This window comes from Myotis daubentonii, chromosome 5, assembly GCF_963259705.1.
Source record: "Myotis daubentonii chromosome 5, mMyoDau2.1, whole genome shotgun sequence".
NCBI lineage: Eukaryota > Metazoa > Chordata > Mammalia > Chiroptera > Vespertilionidae > Myotis > Myotis daubentonii.
In genome coordinates this window covers 79,984,174-80,003,307 of record NC_081844.1, presented here as the reverse complement: position 1 = coordinate 80,003,307, position 19,134 = coordinate 79,984,174, and the positions used below count along the sequence as shown (strand labels likewise).

General features: G+C 46.8%; 1 protein-coding gene across 1 annotated transcript in view; it reads left to right on the top strand.

Moving 5' to 3' along the window:
• SPOCK1 (SPARC (osteonectin), cwcv and kazal like domains proteoglycan 1) overlaps nt 1-19,134 on the top strand; it is a 500,524-nt gene that overhangs the window by 337,077 nt on the left and 144,313 nt on the right. The window contains exon 4 of the mRNA XM_059698456.1: nt 10,012-10,126. Within this exon, the coding sequence (XP_059554439.1) occupies nt 10,012-10,126 (115 nt within the window). The remainder of the gene's footprint in view (nt 1-10,011; nt 10,127-19,134) is intronic.

The window sequence follows — 19,134 nt, the reverse complement described above, 5'->3', positions numbered from 1 at the left end:
CTCCCTGAACTCAAGCCCCTGTCTTGTCTCCAAAGTGTCTGCCAGATTCCTTTTTCATAATTATTTTCTCTTCTTTTCTGGATTACCAATGGTGCCTGAATGTAGGCCCTTAGGATACCTTCACACTCGCACTCCGTGACTCTCCAAGAGAGGCTTTCAAAGCCCAAAGACCTTCTTTCAAAACAAATAAATAAACAAACATAAATAACCTGTAGGCTTGTGTATAGGTTCTGTTGTATGAGCTCTTAGTGCACAGAATTTGGGTGTAGGAGGGAGCTGTTAATTCTTCATTCCCAGACTTTATAACCTGAGATGAGACACGGCAGAGCACGGCTCTGTTAGCGATGTACGAACTTCCTAGTTGTCACAAAATGATTTTAGCAGTGCTGAGGTCTAGTTAATCAGCAAAAGTTGTCTGGGTAAAGTGGACCCTGATATTCAAAATGAAGCTTGGGTGTTTCTTCTTGAGGAGCTGAGTCTACCACCTGGATTGTAAAGGCTGGACAGCATCACAGCTCCAGGATCTGGAGTCTCTGAAATGTCCAGGTTCCTTGCCCTTCATGCACTTCCACTTCTCTGTTTGGAGAGCCAGCTGGTGAGAGTGATGGGGATGATAACTGACACACAGTATGTGCCAGGCCCATGCTAGGCAATGCTTAGGCATTATCCAATTAGATCCTTACAATAGTCCAGTGCAGAAGATCTGTCTGTCTGCACCTGTGTGAATCCTGAGGCTTGAGTAATCTATCAAGGTTACATCGGCAGGAGGTGACTCAGCTGTGCGTCTCCCCTACCACATCTCTCTGACCCACACTCATGGGCTTGTTTCTTCTGGGCTCACTTAACCTTTTCCTTGAAATTGGTGGAGTGGCTGAGTTTCTCCATTCTTACATGATCAACAACCGTGGCTGCTAAATAATGGCAGAATTATGCTCATCGGCACCAAAGGAGTTAGTTCTCAGGATGCCTTTGGTCTGGGAAAAGCTCTGTGTTTTATAATAATTTTAATTGCATTGAAGTGAAGCACAGATAGAAAAGATGGACTTTATGAGCTACAGTACGTTTAAGTATACTTTCTTCTTGGAAATATTTTATTTTTACTGTGCTATTAATGTCCTCTTATTCTCCTAGGTTATAGAACTGGTTTTTATGTAGTTTAAGTAATTCTCCCTTTCTCCTTTATTCATAAATGCCTTATGAATAATTTCTGTGAATTATAATGAAATAGAATCTAAGCATCTTTACTGTTATAACATTTTAATAATTCCTGGCCACTTTGATGAATGAGAAGGTTCAGACTTATCTGTGGGTGGTGTCTTGTTCCTGTACTGAGAGTAGAGGCAATTCTCAGGCCCTGATGTTCCTACTGCTCTGTCCCGTCTGATGCTGGGTGTTGTGTAGCTCCCATCAGTGTGGCCATATGCACGCCTCAAAAACCCTTCACAGAAGGAGCCTCATGAGCTACCCAGTCCCTGTCAGGTGTTCTTTCCTCAGTCGTGGAGAGACTACATTCACTGGGCATCAGGATTGCCTTGAAGAGAATTGTTGACTTTTGTATTCAGTAGTAAAGTCATGTAAGTTTATTCAAATATCCAACATCTAGCTTTGAGTTTGGATAGTGCCATGCTTTCTTCACAGTAAGAGGTTATTTCTGGGAGGCTGTGGGTGGCATGATTCTTTGGGGAGGTGACAGAAGGGTTCAGTATGCAACTGCTTGGTACTGTAGCCACTACCTTTATCCCCCTCATAAACTGTTTTCATGACTGGCCAAGTGGCTCTGAACATCAGCTTTTACCCAGATTGAAATCCAGATTTACCAGCTGTGTGACCGCAGACAAGTTACTTAACATCTCTGTGTCAGTTTTCTCCCTGGTGAATCAGTAATAAAAGAATCTGTTTCCTCGCTGATAAATTATAATAACAGGTTGATGGATGTCACTGTCTCCTTTGTCAGCTCTCTAATTAAGTGATACATTATGTAATAAAATGTTCCATCCTTCCCCACCTATCCACTTAGTTCTTCTCCCCTCCTGTCCTTTTTCCTCCTGTCCCCCATCCCGTTTTGAAAGGGAAGTTGGTTTATTGGTGAAAACATGGAATGAGCTCCTTGTCTTCACCATCCCAGAGCAGCTGGGAACAGGGGAAGGTGTGAGATGACAGCTTGGAGAAGCAGGGATTGGCTGGCCGAGCTAGTAAAGTTTTGCGGTCTATGATTTTATGGAGTGTATTCCCTCAGCTACTCTCACAGACCTGTCTTAATACATTTTTTCCTAATGATCGGGACGTGTGAATTAGCCATGTTTTATTATGTCTTGTTTTGCATGTGAGCAGAGGGACACAGCTCTTCCTGGCTGCTGCCTTTAGTCCCACCAGGCGTGAGTGTCCTGAACTCATAGCTCAGAGACAGATGCCGGCATCTCACAGGCTGGACACTTGCTCTTGCCCCTGGTGGACGTGACTTGTCATTGTCTCCCTGCGTCAGACAAGATTCTCCAGGAAGCAGGAGACTGATGTTTCTAGAGGAGTCGGGGGCAGGCAGCATTGGTGTTGGTGGGGGATGGGGAGTCTGAATTCACTCTCAGGGTATTGCAGGGTAGGCCCAGGAGACAGGACAAGCAGGAGGGGAGGGCACCGGTGTGTGAGTGCGGGGAGGCTGGAGCGGCGCTTCTTTTCAGAGCAGCGCAGTAGGAACAGGAAAGGGCATCTTCAGAAGTAAACAGACCTGGTTGTGAGTACTGGCTTTGCCATGTGAAGTCAGGAAGTTCCTTTGCCATTTAAAATCAGTTTTCTCATCTTTAACTTGCTTTTTCCATGCATTGTAAACATCTACTTGTGTTAGAATATACAGACCTACTTTCTCCTTTATAGCAGCTGGATAATACAGGGCATCCCCCCCCAAAATGATTATAAAGTCATTGTTAATTAACATTCAGTTCATTTTCAAAATTAAGCTGTTAAAGTGTATACATTTTGGGGGGATATCCTGTATTTTATAAGCAGATGTCTTGTAATCAAGGTAACCATTTCCCTATAGATGGTGTATGGACTGAATGTTTGTGTTGAAGCTTTAACCCTCTCTGTGGCTATACTTGGAGATGGGGTCTCTAAGGACGTCACTGAGGTTAAATCAGGTCATAAGGGTGGGGCCCTGGTGAGAGGAGAGGAGTTCTTATAAAAAGAGACATCAGAGAGCTCGCTTGCTCTCATGGGGGGCCTAGAAGAGGCCATGTGAAGGCACAGCAAGAAGGTGGCTGTCTGCAAGCCAGAAAGAGAGCTCTCATTAGAAAGTGACCACACTGACACCCTAATCTCAGCCTTCTAGCCTCCAAAACTGTGAGGAAATACATTTCTGTTATTCAGTCCACCCCATCTGTGGTAGTTTAGTATGGCAGGCTAAACAGTCTAATGCAGATGGACATTCAAGTTGTTTATAATCTTCCCTTATTATAGATGCACATTTTTGCCTAAATCATTTGCTTGGTGAGTCATAGGATATTTCCTACCCTTCTTTCCTTTTGTTATTAAAATGTTTAAATATACCCAAAAGTTGAAGGAATAATATCATAAACTCCCACACACCCATCCAACTATATTTAACATTAAAAGCATGGTTGAAAATTGACCTCAAAAAAAGGCTGTTAATAGTTGATATCACCCTACGAAACACACACACACACACACACACACACACACACACACACACACACCCCTACACCTGTGCGTAGCACTCTTAGTTTTAACACAGAAAGAAATGAGTCCTCAGACCCTTGTTTTAAAGGGAAAGGAAAGGTCTTGTCCCAGGAGGGGTATCTTTGGTCAGATGTATACTTCTATCCTGTGTCCCTTTGTCCTTGTCTGTCCCAGGTCCTCACGCACTCCCATCCCCCACTCCCTGGGCACACACGCTCAGCCATCCACATCATTCAGCTGTCTGTCCTGTTTAGATGCATGGCCAATAGGCCCCTTTGTTCAACCTCAGAGAACTTGGCCCACCCCTTGGTTTGAAAGCTGAGAACAATGACAGGCTTTTCACGCCGCCATACTTCTCCGGTTCCAGCAAAATACTATGGGTGGAATCTTCTATTTTTTATTCTGTGAAGCTCTATCAAATCAGCTAGTAAACAAGACCCTCTGGAGGGTGTGTGTGTTGGGGGTGGGGTGGAAACAAGATGCATGCACAGGTTACCATGGGGACAGACAAGCTGTAATAAATGTTTGAGATCTGAGCTTGCTGAGGTTTTAACAGTTTAGGGTAATTTTGTTGTCAGTCATCCATTAAGTCACTCCTAATGAGTCACTAGGAGTGTCTTTGCTCTTCACAAGAACTTCAGATGAGCATGATTTGGGCAGAGAGCAACCTTAAAAGCAATAAGGAGACAACAGACAGTCATTAAATTGTCGACTGTTAGCAAATCGAGTGGCCTTTTGTCTGAGCAAGTTTCTAGGGGTCACCAGAGTGGACCACACGTTGACAGGGCTGTTTTAGGCTAAGTCTTGGCTGATCCGTCTTACCATCTAGGCTTGTTGCCTCCCAGAATTCTGTGCAGCTAATGGCCCCAGAGAGGAAACATGGGCAATAGGGGCTGAGCACTGGGACCTCCATTCTGACCCCGCTGTCATTTGGAGGGTGAGGGTGTGAGCATATAAATTCTTAGCAAAGGACCACTTTCCACATAAAATGTGTGTAAGAGGTCTTCCCTTCCTGCCCCTTCTACCACAGAGCAGGTGCCCACAGATACCCAGCATGGGAAGATGTCGTCACGGTGGGCTTGGGAGCGTGGCCCCAGTGTCCTCATTGGTTGTCAGGCCCTCGGCCATGAGGCTGCCGCGCTCTCCAGCCTTCTCACGCACCCTCCTGCCCCGGGCCCTGGCCGGTGAAATGCTGCAGGTCCCACGTCTGCTATGGTTTCTCTTGAGTCTGGAAGGGGAGCTTCTTTTTATCCAGAAGGTTCTTCCTCAATCTTTTATGAGGGTTGAGCCCACTTCTCCATAGATGTCAGTCTCCTCAGGAAGTCTTCCCCGACCCCTGGGAAGGCTGGATCCTGCCTGCCAAAATGGGCCTGCACAGAATGGAGGCCCTGCAAGTGTTAGTGGAATAGACACAAGCATGCGTCACTCGCCCTGGTGGCTCTCAGGGACCCTAGGGCTAAGCACAAAATGGAACATCCTCTCCTCCCAGCGTCTCCGAGGGGGTCCCCGCTCGGCTGCGACAGCTGGGATGGCCCTTTGCCTGTGAGCTTTGCAGGATGTGCCCAAGGACAGCGAAAAGGCTTGAGTCAGGATTTTAAAAGCAATGCAGCTAATTAAAAAATAACTCGAACTGAAAACAAGTTCGGAAACAATTAGGATAATTAAAATATCACTACAGTACCTTAATTGAGATCAAGCCGTGAGCTTAAAGAATAAAATTAATTTTAAAATTACATGTAACCTATAATTAATTGGCTTTCGAATTCAATGTTTTCCTGCTCAACAAATCTCTCTTTAAATTAATTCATTTTTTTCTTTGAGAAAAGCTTTTGTAAAAAATATTAAAAATTAATTGGACATGAATCATGTGCCAGTTGACACTAGCTCATGGGCAGGAAAGATGACGTTGACCTCTGTGGGAATCTGCTCTGTGCTAGGCTCAGTGTCCTGTCTAAGTCCACGTAAGTCCTGCAGGTTATTGAGACAGAAGAGGCACAGGGGACGTGGTCGGCTTTGCCGACTTACGGGGATTGCAGCATCCTAACACGAGGCATGTGCTCAGTGAGCAAACGCTAGAGTACGGTCTCTGGAAATCATTAGCACCTGGACAAGGAGCTGGTCGGGGTTGTCCCTGACACTCAGCTCCTGGCGCCCCTTCCCTCCGCACCTGCACCATTTCCCGGCACCTTATTAAAGAGCCTCTTCCACTTACTATTCTGATGCCTTATCGTTCCCTTTAGAAGTGGAGCCACATGGCTCTGTCCGAAACCTGTGCTGGGTGATTTTCATAAGTGTCACCTTTCAGGAGTGTCACCTGAGCCTTGGGGCTGCTGGGAAAGCTTACCGAGGCTGCATTTAAATGAAACCCACACACTCCTTTAACCATCCACATCCCCTTTAAATTCCAATGTTGCTGTTTTTCAAAACAAGATGAATCCTGGTGATTAAATAAACTCTGACAGCATGATCTGATACTGTTTTGTTGTTCTGTGAAGTTCATTTAAATAATTCGCATATGTGTTTGAAGTATTCAGTCCCTGATAATTAATTTTTAGCCTACTTGATTTTTATATGCAAATTTTAAGACAGTTAAATAACTTATGATTTTTATTTATTGTTTTGGTTGGAGTTTTTTGTTTGTTTTAGTAATGCTAGCGTCAAGCATGGGGGGGGGCGGAGAGGGGTGGTTGACCTACGGTACTAGTAGCCTAATGCTAGGGTGATAGATGGCAAGGTTGCAGAAAGAAAATGGAACACCCACTGGTCAGTTGACTCCTTTGGGTGGTGGCTGCATTCAGAGGGAGTATGCAGAGGGCACACTTACCCAGAGCTGGCACCCTACCTTCTGGGGTGGTGTGTGTGTGACCCAGCTGAGGCAGCACCAGGCCTCTGGCTGCCCCTGCTTTTACCCCTTAACACTCATTCTGCCAGAAGGCCTCTCAGGTACGTGGCGCATCTGGCTTTATATATGTTGTGAGGTGAGGGCCACAGCAGCTTTTAAAAGGAGATCCTAGCCCTGATTGGTGTGGCTCAGTTAGTTGGGCACTGTCCTGTGCACAGATAGGTCGCCGGTTCGATTCCTGGTCAGGGGCCATGCCCAAGTTGCAAATTTGATGCCTGATTGGGGTGCATGTTGGAGGCAGTCAATCAATGTTTCTCTTTCAAGTCTCTCTCTCTCTCTCTCTCTCTCTCTCTCTCTCTCTCTCTCTCTCTCTCTCTCTCTTCCTCTCTTCCTCCATCTCTTCCTCTCCATTCCTCTCTTTAAAAATCAATAAAAACTTTAAAAAAAAAAAAAAAAAGGAGATCCCAGGTGATCCTCTGCTGCTGGCTTGTGGTGGTAAGGAGTTTGGGTCCTGGAGCCCCGCACCAGATGTCAGATACCCTCTGCTCCTCTCACCAGGGACTTCTCTTTCAGACCTTTATTTGTAAAACTAGAGGCCCGATGCACGAAGATTCGTGCAAGAATAGGCCTTCCTTCCCCTGGCTGCCGGCACCGCCTTTGCTCCAGCCCGGAGCTGCCTTCCACCTTTGCGCACTGCCCAGAGGCCCGGAGCAGCCGGGGCAGGGTGGAACACCTGTATTGTTGCCATGGCGATGATGCAAGCATCCGTCCCAGCCACCGCCATCTTTGTTGCATCAATTTGCATATTCCCTCTTTATTGGCTGTGGGCGCCGCCATCTTTGTCACAAAGTGATGGTCAATTTGTATATTCCGTCTTTATTAGATAGGATGGGTATATCAGCAGCAGCTACCTTCTTGGATGTTGTGAGAATGAAATATGGTAATCCAATTAGAGGGCTTAGTTCACTGCCTGCATGTCAAAAGCACAGGCCAAGTGTTAGCTATTGTTCTTGTTATTATGGAGGCTTATTATTCAGTCTGAGGACAAAAGACAGACACACACTAAATTAACAAACACCTAAGATGTCTGTGCTAAGCACTTACATGTACCAGGTCTTTTCTAAGTACTTACAAATATTAACTCATTTAATCCTCACGATAACGAAAAGCAACAGTAAGTACAGTTATTACCCCATTTAACAGAAGAGGCATCCGAGGAAGGGAAAGGTTGGTAAACAGCAGAGCCAGCTTTCAAACTCAGAAACATGGGGCTGAGAGTCTGTGTTCTTCCCCATGATGTCAGCTGACGGACATGCCTTGGGACCGCACTGTCCAGTGAGGCCCCGCAGGCTGCCCTGGGGACATGGCATGGTTGTAAAGTTGGCTGCAGAAGCAGAAAGAAGCTCGAATTGGGCCATAAAGCTTCTCATGTAGTACTGCAGGTTGTGGCACCGTCCCTCTAGGCCAGCCTGTTAGTCTCCATCTCTGAGCTGTCTCCAGTGAAAACCCCAGGGTTATGTGGCACCTGCCAGGGAAGCCTCGGCTGGCACCTGTGGCCTGGCTGCCAGTGGTCTGGCCCCAAGTTTCTTGAGATCCCTAAGTGTACTTCATCCGAGGTGTTTTGGAGTGTGAGAAGGGGCAGCTAAGGGCCAGCGTGGTCCTCATTAATTGTCACCTGGTCATCAAGTCTTCATTGTGGGTTCAGGTTTGGATGTGTCTTGGAAAGTAGTCAAATTGGTTGGACTGCCACCTGGATTGGTGGGTGGGGGACAGGGCGGCCTGAGGCACACCAGCATTGGGGAGTCTTGTATGGAAGTCCTCAGGACCAAGAGGGATCCACCCAGAAAGCCCAGCCCCGTGAGGCAGACCCAGAGTGCAGGAGGCAGCCCTCAGCTCAGGAGCTCAGAGTGAGCCCTCTTTCCAGGGAGCTCCATGCAGCCTCTCTCTTATCTGGCAGCTCATTTCCTCCTGCTGAGCTCCAGCAGTTCCTTGGGAAGTAAGCTCTGCCAGGTGGCTCCCCTGGGACCGACCAGGATGCAGCCTTGTTGCCAACCTGACTGGCCTAACAACTCACCTGGCTTCTGTTTCCAGCGCTGAGGCTGCTGCACAGAGGGCGCACCCTGAGCGGTGCAAGCAGCAGAAATGCCTTTGGATGTTTGTGTTCAGGTCCCTGGAGACACTCCCAGCAGCCGTCTGTGGAAAATGGTGCTGAGATTCTGGGCCTGGGCGGGCTGAGGAACAATGACTGCCTGTGTGCAGGGAGATGGTGAGCGGGAGGGACCCGTGGTGGAGGAAGGATGGCATTTCTTGTGGCAGTTTTGCTGTCCCTGCTCTGGAAGCTGATTTTTTTAACCAAATGTCTGGTGGCGAGGACACGGGGAAACTCACCTCCCTGGCCCAGGAGAGCAGTTATGAGAGAGCTGTAGCCTCACAGGTGTCAGGCCCTGCAGGTAGGAGGTGGCACAATTGCTTTTGCTTTGCAGAGACTCCCCTGTGGTCACTTCTCTGCCTCGATGAGGAGCCACCTCAGCAGGTGGGGTGCTAATGAGCTGGGGCCTGCTGCTCTGCCTGTTCTAGGAAGTGTTGCCTTGTAGGAACTGCTGTCCTTGGAGACTCTTTCTCCAGCGGCTTGTCCTCGCTGTCATTATTCCCAGGCATAAAGCTCACTTACTAGTCAGATGGAATATCTTATGATTGCCCAGACATGCTTCCTTTCATTGGCGGATGTGGCCACCCGGCCTCGGGTGTCTTTTCTCTCTTGGCTTTTCAAAATCCTCCCCATCCTTCAAAATCCAATTCACATATTAATGCTTCATTAATCCTTGCCCCAGAAATTGATCTCTGTTTTTCTCTCCAGCTCTGTTATCACTTTACATGCCCGTCATGGCCCTTATCTAATTCTCCCTGCACAATAAATATTTATGGGGAAGCGTTTCCCCCTCCCTCTTGTATTGTAACTGTGTGTGGCGCAGAACTGTTTGTGCATCTGGAAGTTCTTCACAAAACTTAAAATAGGCTTATTTATGCACAGCGTCCATCGGATTGAACTGAAGTCCCTGAAGAAACAAGAACAAAAAACTCTGTCCTCAAGGACTTTTTCTGTTGTCGGAAATAAGTAAAATTAGGCACGGATGAAGTCATAAACAGCAATGGCAGACAAATAACCAAGGAGGGAGAATAGCTCTTGGTCCTTAGAGCATGTAGGATTTAGAGGATTTTAAAAGTAATTTCTGCCGAAGATGAAGATGCTGCGGGTCCCCACGGCACAATGGAATCACTTTCCTGATGTGAAGAAAACATGTGAAGTAGACACGGAATTCCCCCGTGTCGGTTCCATTCCCATCTCCTGCAGTCTAAGAAAACAGCGCAGAGTGCAAACGCATGGTGTGTTTACGTCCCACACATCTATTTGAGTAGAAATAGAAATTAGATGTTCCCTGGAGGTTCTAACCGCCCGTGTCTATTCTTTTTTGCCTCAGCCCTGGACGCATCCAAAGACCCCTGCCTGAAGGTGAAGTGCAGCCCCCACAAGGTGTGTGTGACCCAGGACTACCAGACGGCCCTGTGTGTCAGCCGCAAGCACCTGCTCCCCAGGTAAAGGCAGGAGGTCGGGGGTGCTCTCCATCTGGTGGATATGGGGGTGTGCCATCGCTGACTGGTGGGTAGGAGGCAGAGGCAGAGTGGGTGTTCGTGCCGTGGTTTCATATGGGATTTGGTACCTGCACTTCTGCTGTGGTTCTCAGACACAGATTGGCAAAGAATGTCAATATCTTTATTTCCTTTACATCAACTTTACTTGACTCTGAGCCCTCATCTGAGCAGAGGAACAGAAAACCCTTTCTTGGTCATTATTGGCACTGTCCCTCCTCCCAGAATGACCCCAGGACCCAGGAAGCTTGTAGCTAACAAAACACTGACTGGACCTTTAGTCTCCCGGTTGCCACTGACATTCCCACCAGGGATTGTCTGTGCCATGACCATATAGATCAGTGATGGCGAACCTATGACACGCGTGTCAGAGGTGACACACGAACTCATTTTTTTTGGTTGATTTGTCTTTGTTAAATGGCATTTAAATATATAAAATAAATATCAAAAATATAAGTCTTTGTTTTACTATGGTTGCAAATATCAAAAATTTCTATATGTGACATGGCACCAGTGTTAATTTAGGGTTTTTCAAAATGCTGACATGCCGAGCTCAAAAGGTTCGCCATCACTGATAAAGAATGTGGCATCTTTGCCTGGCTAGGTGTCCAGCACACCACCATTCCTTCTGATAACGTGTCTTGCTCTTCCCACAGGGGGCAGCTTCTGATAGTCTCTCTTCCCCAGCCCAGGGGACGTCTCCCCACTGTTTTTCAGGGTCCTTGAAGCCTTTGCCGCCCTCCACCCACTCCCAGCATTATCCAGCCAGTGGGCGTAGGCTTTTACTGATGACAGAAAGAGCCTTCGATTTCAGGCTACTTCTGCCTTCCGTCCTGCAGAAGTACTCAAAGCAAGAAAGCAGAGACACAGACCCAAAAAACAGGCTTTTTTAAAGGGTAGGGTTGGACAGGGGTGGTGGGGGGAGAAAGGTGACTTCAGTGCCTATGCCGCCCCTCTCTTCACACTGCCTGGACAGCAGAGAGGTGTGCGACGGGCGCAGGAGTTAGGACTCCCAGTTCTGGGTTCAGCAACTTGGCGAGGAACGTGTTTTAATTTCCCTCAACCCCCTACCTGGTTTCCTCTGACCCTGCCTGAGGAGCTCTGTCCTGGGAAACGACCTGGAGTGACAAGAGCAGGAGTGACAAGAGCAGAGCCTCCACCCCCTGGGCCTCTGCAAGCCTGGTGCCTGCAGCAGCAGACCTAGCCCGATGCTCGCCTCGTAATCGGCCTTTGTGTCTGTGAGACCCGCATGCTTTGCTGTTCCCTCAGACAGGAGTGCTCTTCCTGGAAGTAAAGAGATCTCACCCCAAAGCCCAAGCATGTGCCTGGCACTGTGCTCAGCACCCCCATCCTTGAAGTCTCGCGGCCATTTTGCCAAGTGGGTGTTTATTTTTGTCTTCACTCTAAAAATGGGAGAACTGAGGCAGAGAGAGGCGTTGGCGATTTGCTTGTATATCTAGTGAGCGGCAGCCATGATTCAAACCAGGGCTGTCTAGCTCCACCGCTTATGTTCTTTATCACTACTTCATGTTGGCCTCTCCACTGACCTGTCCTTGTCTATCCTCATTCATTGTCCTCCCACAGAAAGGCATGGGGTACCTATTGCGTGCCAGGTTCACGTTAGGCCCTGAGGCCAGAGAGGTCAACAAGAGACCCTGTTTCCACTCTCAGCGAAAATCAATTTTGCTGTGGAATGGGATATAAACATATTTTTTTTTATTAGAAATTCCTTTTAAGACATACATACTCTGAGAAAACTATCCTAGTGTCTCCTGCCACACTTGATTTCTTCATTCTCGGAAGGAGGGACGATATGTCCTCTTTTGCTGCAAATACTAAATACACTTTGGGCCAGTGCTCTGGGTTGTTGAGCCACCTGGTTGTGTGTGTGTGTATGTGTATACATGTGTATGTGTGTATATATCAGGGGTGGGCAAACTTTTTGACTCGAGGGCCACAATGGGTTCTTAAACTGGACCAGAGGGCTGGAACAAAAGCATGGATGGAGTGTTTGTGTGAACTAATATAAATTCAAAGTAAACATCATTACATAAAAGGGTATGGTATTTTTTTTTTTTTTTAGTTTTATTCATTTCAAACGGTCCAGATCCGGCCCGCAGGCCATAGTTTGCCACGGCTGGACATATATCTACATGTGTGTATGTGTGTGTGTGTGTGTGTGTGTGTGTGTATGTGGATTGTGGAGAGCCCACTGCCTGTTTCCTCCTTGAATACAGCCCTTTCTGGAAGTTTCAGATAAGAGATTTTTAGTTTTAAGCTCAAATCTCTTTGAGACAGAGGCAGGAGTCTCATTGGCATTCAGGTATATCCAGGTGTAAATAGCGGTTTTCTGGGCACACCACATGTCTGTGTTGGGAGCACCAGCACATTCTTGCTGTGTTGAAAGTGTAATATTCATCTCCCACATCTCCTGGTGACCACAGACTTGCAGTGGCTAAAGCATGGATTTGGGGATGAGACTAATCTGGGCTCCATTCTGAGGTTGATTAATTACTTTACCTTCCTGAATCTGTGCTTCCTCATCTGTAAAATGGGTTTAATGAATTATTCACCCCACCCCTCTTTTCTATTTGCTGGAATACATCCTCTGGTAATTCTTGCAGAGAGGACTTATGGGTAGTAAATTTTACTAACCCTTGCCTAGGGTATTTTGTGTGTATGTTTGTGTGAGAGTTCAATAAGGTAAAGGTATATAAAGTACATAAACTAGTGTCACATAATGATAGTTACCTTCCAATTACTAACACAGTTATGATAATAGTTGTTGTTATTACCTGATTCATTCTGGAAGGTCAGCCAGCAAACCCCAAAGTTGCATGCTACTCCAGGTGCCTTGTCCCTTCCCAGTCTGATTGGAAGCCTGTAAGGTTTAGCATGAGGATTCCAGTGTCCTTTCTGCTGCCCCTTTTGTGACTCACAGGAGGTAAGGACTAAGATGACTCCATTTCTGATAACATTGTCTATTTGTCCATTGGAAAAACAGCCCAAAGAAGAGGCCGATTGAGGAGGCATGCCACTCCATTTGGGAGGTGCCTGAACCCGGGAGGCCCTGCAGTGGTGTTGGCTGTGGCTGTGGGTCCAGCTTCCCTCCTCTCCCCCTCAGAGCCTGAATGACTCCGCCCGCCATATCAGCCAAATGCATACCTCTTCTTAGGGTCTTGGACACCTTCCCAGATGAAACATCTGTCTTTCCACATTGTACTTCAGGGGTCCCCTCTGACCATGGAGACCATGTTGACAACTCTATATACTCATCAATCAGGGAAGTAATCTTTCTCTCTGAGAAACATCTGTAGGCAATTCCATCAGCCAATCTGGCCTCTGCAGCAGCTCAAGAGGCAAATCCCGCCGCCAGACAGGCAGGAGTGCACACACACAGAGAGGCGGCTGGACCAGCCGTGGGCTGATTATAAGGCTTCAGACTTAGGCTGCCTTTGCAAGCAGATTGAGATAAAAGGACAGTGAGCACATCAGGGAGAGAATTTCATTAGCTTTCCTAGCTGGCAGAGATTGAGTGAGTGAAGCTAGCGGTTTGGTACACAGGTCTGTGACCGCAGAACTCAGGGCAAGCAATTTTGGGGGTGGAGCAAGCCAGGCAACCAGCCTGCCCTCTGCTGTGGTTCTCTTTCTTTATCCGGGTTGCGTTTGGTTTTGTCTTTGGTTTCTCCTAGCGGCTTCAGCTAAACTCACATTCTCTTCGGAGACTTTCCTTTGGAAATTCCTTATTACACCTCTGCCTGCCGTTAAGCTTGGGAAAGGGGGAGCCTGGCAGTGTGCTCACCTTCCTGGCTCCTCAAAAGGGGCCATTCATGCACTAAAGAGCATTGTGAAGCCAGCTTGGAAGCGGGAAGCCTTCTCTTAAATGACTTTTTTACAATATTGCAATTTTTTATAATGATAGACGATGCTTGTTACAGAACACATAGAAAGTAAAAAGAAACAAGAAATAAACCATGGTCATATAGTCTTAAAATAGGAATCAAGACATTTCAACATATTTCTTTCCATTCATAGTTTTTGCCCAGTGGTTTGTTTCTGTCAAAGCTTGATTCTCAGGTGGTGCCTATATAAAAATTCATATTGTTATTATTTAATTCTCTTCAGTTAATATTTAGAAATGAGTATTTCTCTGATTCTACAAACTAATGAATCATAAATATAAGAGCCAAGACTATAAAACATTTAGAAGAAAACAAGAGTAGTAACCTCGGATTTGACAAAGATTTCTTAAATAAGACAAAAACCCTGAACTATAAATACCAAAGTAAAGAGAAGATCAACAAATTAGATATAATCAAAATTAAAAACTTTGACCCTCAAAAGACACTGCTATGAAAGTAGAAAGACAAGACACACTGGGAGAAAATATTTGCGAAACATACGTCCAACAAAAGATCCGTGCCTAGGATGTGCGATGAAAGCACAGGTCCATTCAAAGACTCACTCATGAATGTCCATAGCAGCTTTATTTGCTGTAGCAAAAAGCTGGAAACAACCCAAATACCCATCAACCGATGAATGGATAAACCAAATGTGGTCTCTCTATTATAATGGAACACCACTCAGCAATAAAAAGAAGTAGGCTATTGATACATGTGGCAGCATGAATGAATGTCATAAGTGTGCTGAGTGAAAGAAGACAGACCAATCTTAAAAAGGAGTATATATTATATGATTCCCATTTACAAGGAAGTCTAGAGAATGCAAGCTAATCTGTGGTGACAGGAAGCCTGTCATTGGTTGTCTGGGATACCTGCGCATTCTCTAAGGCTCAATAATGGAAAATGGGTCCTTAGGGAGACAGTTAAATCAAACTCTGGTCGTCGATGCCAAAGATCCCCCTGGAAAATGGGTTTGTTTGGGGAAGAGGAATTTTTAACACAGCCATATGTTATTTTTAGTGACTTAGGTTTTTAAAAATATTCTCTTGGGTCTTCTTAAATAAAACACCCTTGTAAGAGACAGAGGGGTGGACAGAAAGTCACACGACCTGCAGAGGGGATTTGCTGCCAGTCGGGATGGCGAGGTCTGATTTATTGTTCTGTGGGCAAGAGATGGGGCGGGGGGACTTCTCTCTACAGAGCGCTAGACATTGATTTTACCTCTCCGTTGCCATTGATTTTTATTTGGAGAATAGAAAATTGAAGCATTTGTTGTGAGCCTTCAGGACAAGCCATATTTTCACATTCTGCAAGTGTATTGTGAATGGGAGGAGAGGATGTCAGGATGGGACTTTGAGTATCTGAGTGTACCCCTGGAAAGCCTTGTGGGGATGGTGAGAACTGACCTGCTTTTAAATAAGGAGCCAAAGTCTCCGAGGACTAGGCCTCTCTAACGGAATGGCTCTTTATCTCCACTTTCTAATTATCTGGAGTAACAACGAATTCTCCACACCAGCAAAGAATTCAGATTCAGTGGAGGCTGGTGGTATAGTAGACCAAACTGAGCCTCTTCTGTCTTTTATGTGAACTTGAAAAAAAGAATCAAAGTGTTTGAGGTCAGAGAGAAGTACATCACAGGATGTGCCTCAAATACCAAACTCTCAGAGGATATTTGAAAGGATGATGGCTATTTCATCTCAGTTTTGTTTTACAACAGAGCACTGCCTCCCACTTTGGGAGCTTTGAATGGGCTGATTATACATACACATATCTGTCTCGGTGTGGAAGACACATGGCCACGTGCAAGGTGGGCGATTCCTAGGTGTCTGGATGGCTTTCTGGTGCTTCACAGCTCAAGGCCTTGGTAATTACCTCAGTGTGATTGTGCCCACATCTCCTAGTGAGGTTTAATATTTTTGTAGCTCGCACCCTTTCTCCAAGGGGCTCATGCATTGCCTTGTGTTCTGCTACCCTCTGTGCTCTTCATCTGCCGCGCTGTGAGTCTGAGTGCTAATGAGGGTGTGGTGCTATTTCTAGGCTGTGTGTGGAGGTGCAGATTGGGGTTGGAGCCCACTTTTGAATCAGTCGCCTTTATAAGCAGAAAAATCATCACTGTGGTCTCTTTTACAAATACCTGCCACTGGGCACTGTGGAAAACAAAGAGAGGGTAGGTGATTCAAGAGATGCCACTTACTGACCACCCACCGTGGTAGGCACACATGGCAGGAGGGGTCTTCTGACTTTTCACAACAGTTAGGTCTGCATTATGATCCCCGTTTTTCAGATGAGGCTATTGAGGTCTTTAAAACACTCCCTGATGCACAGGACAAGTGAGGGGCAGATCTGGAACCAGGATGGAGGCATGCCACTCAGCCTCCCCGGCTTCGCCAGTCCTGGGCACCAGCTCTCACTGGCTGGGTTAGTTCCCTGCCCTGCTGAAGCCCTCCCCAACCCCCTCCGCCCCCAGCCACTGGCCACCCGGCTCCTGGTTCTAGTGGTGTCACTGCACACAGGCCTGGGCCCCTCCCACCCAGCTCCTGCTCCTTAGGGAACAGTGGGTGAGGGCCTGGGTAGTAAACCTGTTTCCTCCTTTCTGTGCCAAAGCAATAATCCTGGGTTCATTGTTCCCCTTTGAGGGTGTTTTTTCTTTTTAACACAACCATTCAAACCACATGTAGCTTAAACATAGAGTGTTTAATTACATTAAACCGAAGCTTATTTTTTTAAATAAGGAAGCACGATATGTATCTGCCTGCAAGGACCCAGCTGCTACTGGGGCTTCCCTTAGCAGGATTTCTTAACTCCAGCAAGCCATTACTTTCTCTGTTCCTTTGTTTTTTTCTGAAATTGAGGGTATTGATTAGAGAATCTTGATGACAAGAGCAGCAGAGAGTGAAAAGCAATTCATAATGGAGATGGGAATAATTGTGTGGAATTTTAGTCCCTTGGAACAGGGGCAGCGTGAGAGGCAGAGCCTACACTGTGAGGCAAATTCACTAGGCAAGTTTTGCAAATGCATTGAAAAATATATCAAAATCATGCCTGCCGGTAAAATTTACCAGATCCATATCTTGCCTGCCTTGTTTCTCTTTTCTTTATTTATTTAAAAAACAAACAGACAAACAAAAACTGAGGAGGTCTCTCAGTAAGTCTAATGGCCTTCTGCCCAACTGGGCAGTTTCTGGGTGTGGCTCCCAGGACTGAGCCCCTGCCCTCCCCACGCCCTCTCCTGCACCCCTCCAAGCTGTCATCTCCCCCTCCCAGGCTGCACTGCTGAAGAAGGCCCCCCACAGAAGGGGGTTCCCATTTCCAATGGACCCTAGAGGACTGGGCCATTATCTTTTTTTGAGTCATATTCTATCCGCAGGAGATTGAGTTGTTATGGTGGAATTCCCAGAACGTACATGTGCCCAAGTGCCCAGCCGCAGGGAGCTAGAAAACCAGGTGTCTGTGGGCTGGGAATGGCTGTTTCCAGGGCCTGGTACTGACTTAGCACCCTCCCTTGATCTCTGGAAAGCACTGAGTATGGTCCCTGCTCAGTGGTTCTGCCCACGGTGACAGGGCTGCTGTTTCTCCGTTTGTAAGTGTCTTGCATATTAAGGGATGTAAGAGGCATCAGATTTCAGTGGATTAGGAAGAGGAGGTTGAGGTGGGTGTGCCAGTTTTGAAGAGATAATCACTAGGGTGATTTCCACCAGGGCTCAGGGCTGGCTGGGCAGCACACAGGTGTGAATCATTATGTTAGCACACCCATCCCTGGGCAGTAAGAAACAGTCAAGCTCAAGCCTCCCTGCACTCACTGAAGAGTGTGAGGCGACTACACATTCCGGGAGACATCAGAGCATCCGAGGTCCAGGTGGGGCAAGGCCCATGTGCTCACAAAACACATCATCATCTTTTACTAAAGTGACCAGATTGTATTTTCCCTCTTTCACTGACTTCTGTTTTAATTTTTCGAAACCTCTCTCCTTGGCCTTTGTTATTAATAAATCTACTGTGGCCTGCTTGCGGCTCTGCCTAAACTCATTAAGATCCCAACACTCAAAGTTTCATTTTATATCAGATTAATTCAACCAATGAACCGTGAAAGGCATTCTTTATAGGTAGCAGGCACCATAGTAGGGCCCATTTGGGGCACTGACCAGGCGGGTTCTGGGCCAGAAAATGGACTCAGGATGATTTAGATGGACATCCAAGGCTATCTTTAGAGTACTTTTGTTTTAAATGGAATGTTCTTAAACTAATGTCCTGCCTTTAATGTTCCTCCTAGAGAGAGTGGGCAAAGGGCAAGGCCTTCACACACGCAGGGACAGCAGAGATGAAAGTTAATTAGTTTGGGGACCTTGGTAGTTTTCCAAGGCATTCTCTTAAATGATGATGTTCGTGGGCACACACTGAAAGGGATGTGGCTCTGTAGCTGAGGAGTGAGAGGCCTCCTCTGGCTGCCTTAGCCATGACTCTGCCTCAGCTGGAGGGGCTGGTGTGTCCTGCTGCCCATGGAAGTGCAGGGCCAACCCCCCCTTTACCTGAGGGGTGGGGGACCTGGCTCAAGCCACCCATGCCTATGAGGAACTCCCAAGTGGAAGGCAAAGGGGCAGGGCTCTCCTCCAGTCTGGAGTCAGAGTCCTTCTCTTGGCAGAAGCCAGGCAAGGCCATCTGTCAATACTGTGGTGATGATGAAAGACTTGGGGGCTTGAGTCCCTCCTGCCATCATTTGGGCAGGACTAGCTCTCAGAAAACAGCTCACGTGCATCAGTGATGATGGGTTAAAGGTCATTAACTCAGACGCCACTCCGTTGAAATCTGGTATTTTCTTTATTTCACAAGAATCTCTGGTGCCTTCCACTTGCCAGACGCTGGTCTGTGTTTGGAATTCTGTGATGAATGGACTAGGTCTACCCGTGTGGAGATTAAAGTGTGTTGGAAAACAGATAAAAAGAAACTAAGTATCTAATACAGTGGGGCCTTGACTTACGAGTGTCCTGACCAACGAGTTTTTTGAGATACGAGCCGTCTTTCCGCCGATTTTTTGCTTTGAGTTGCGAGCTAAAA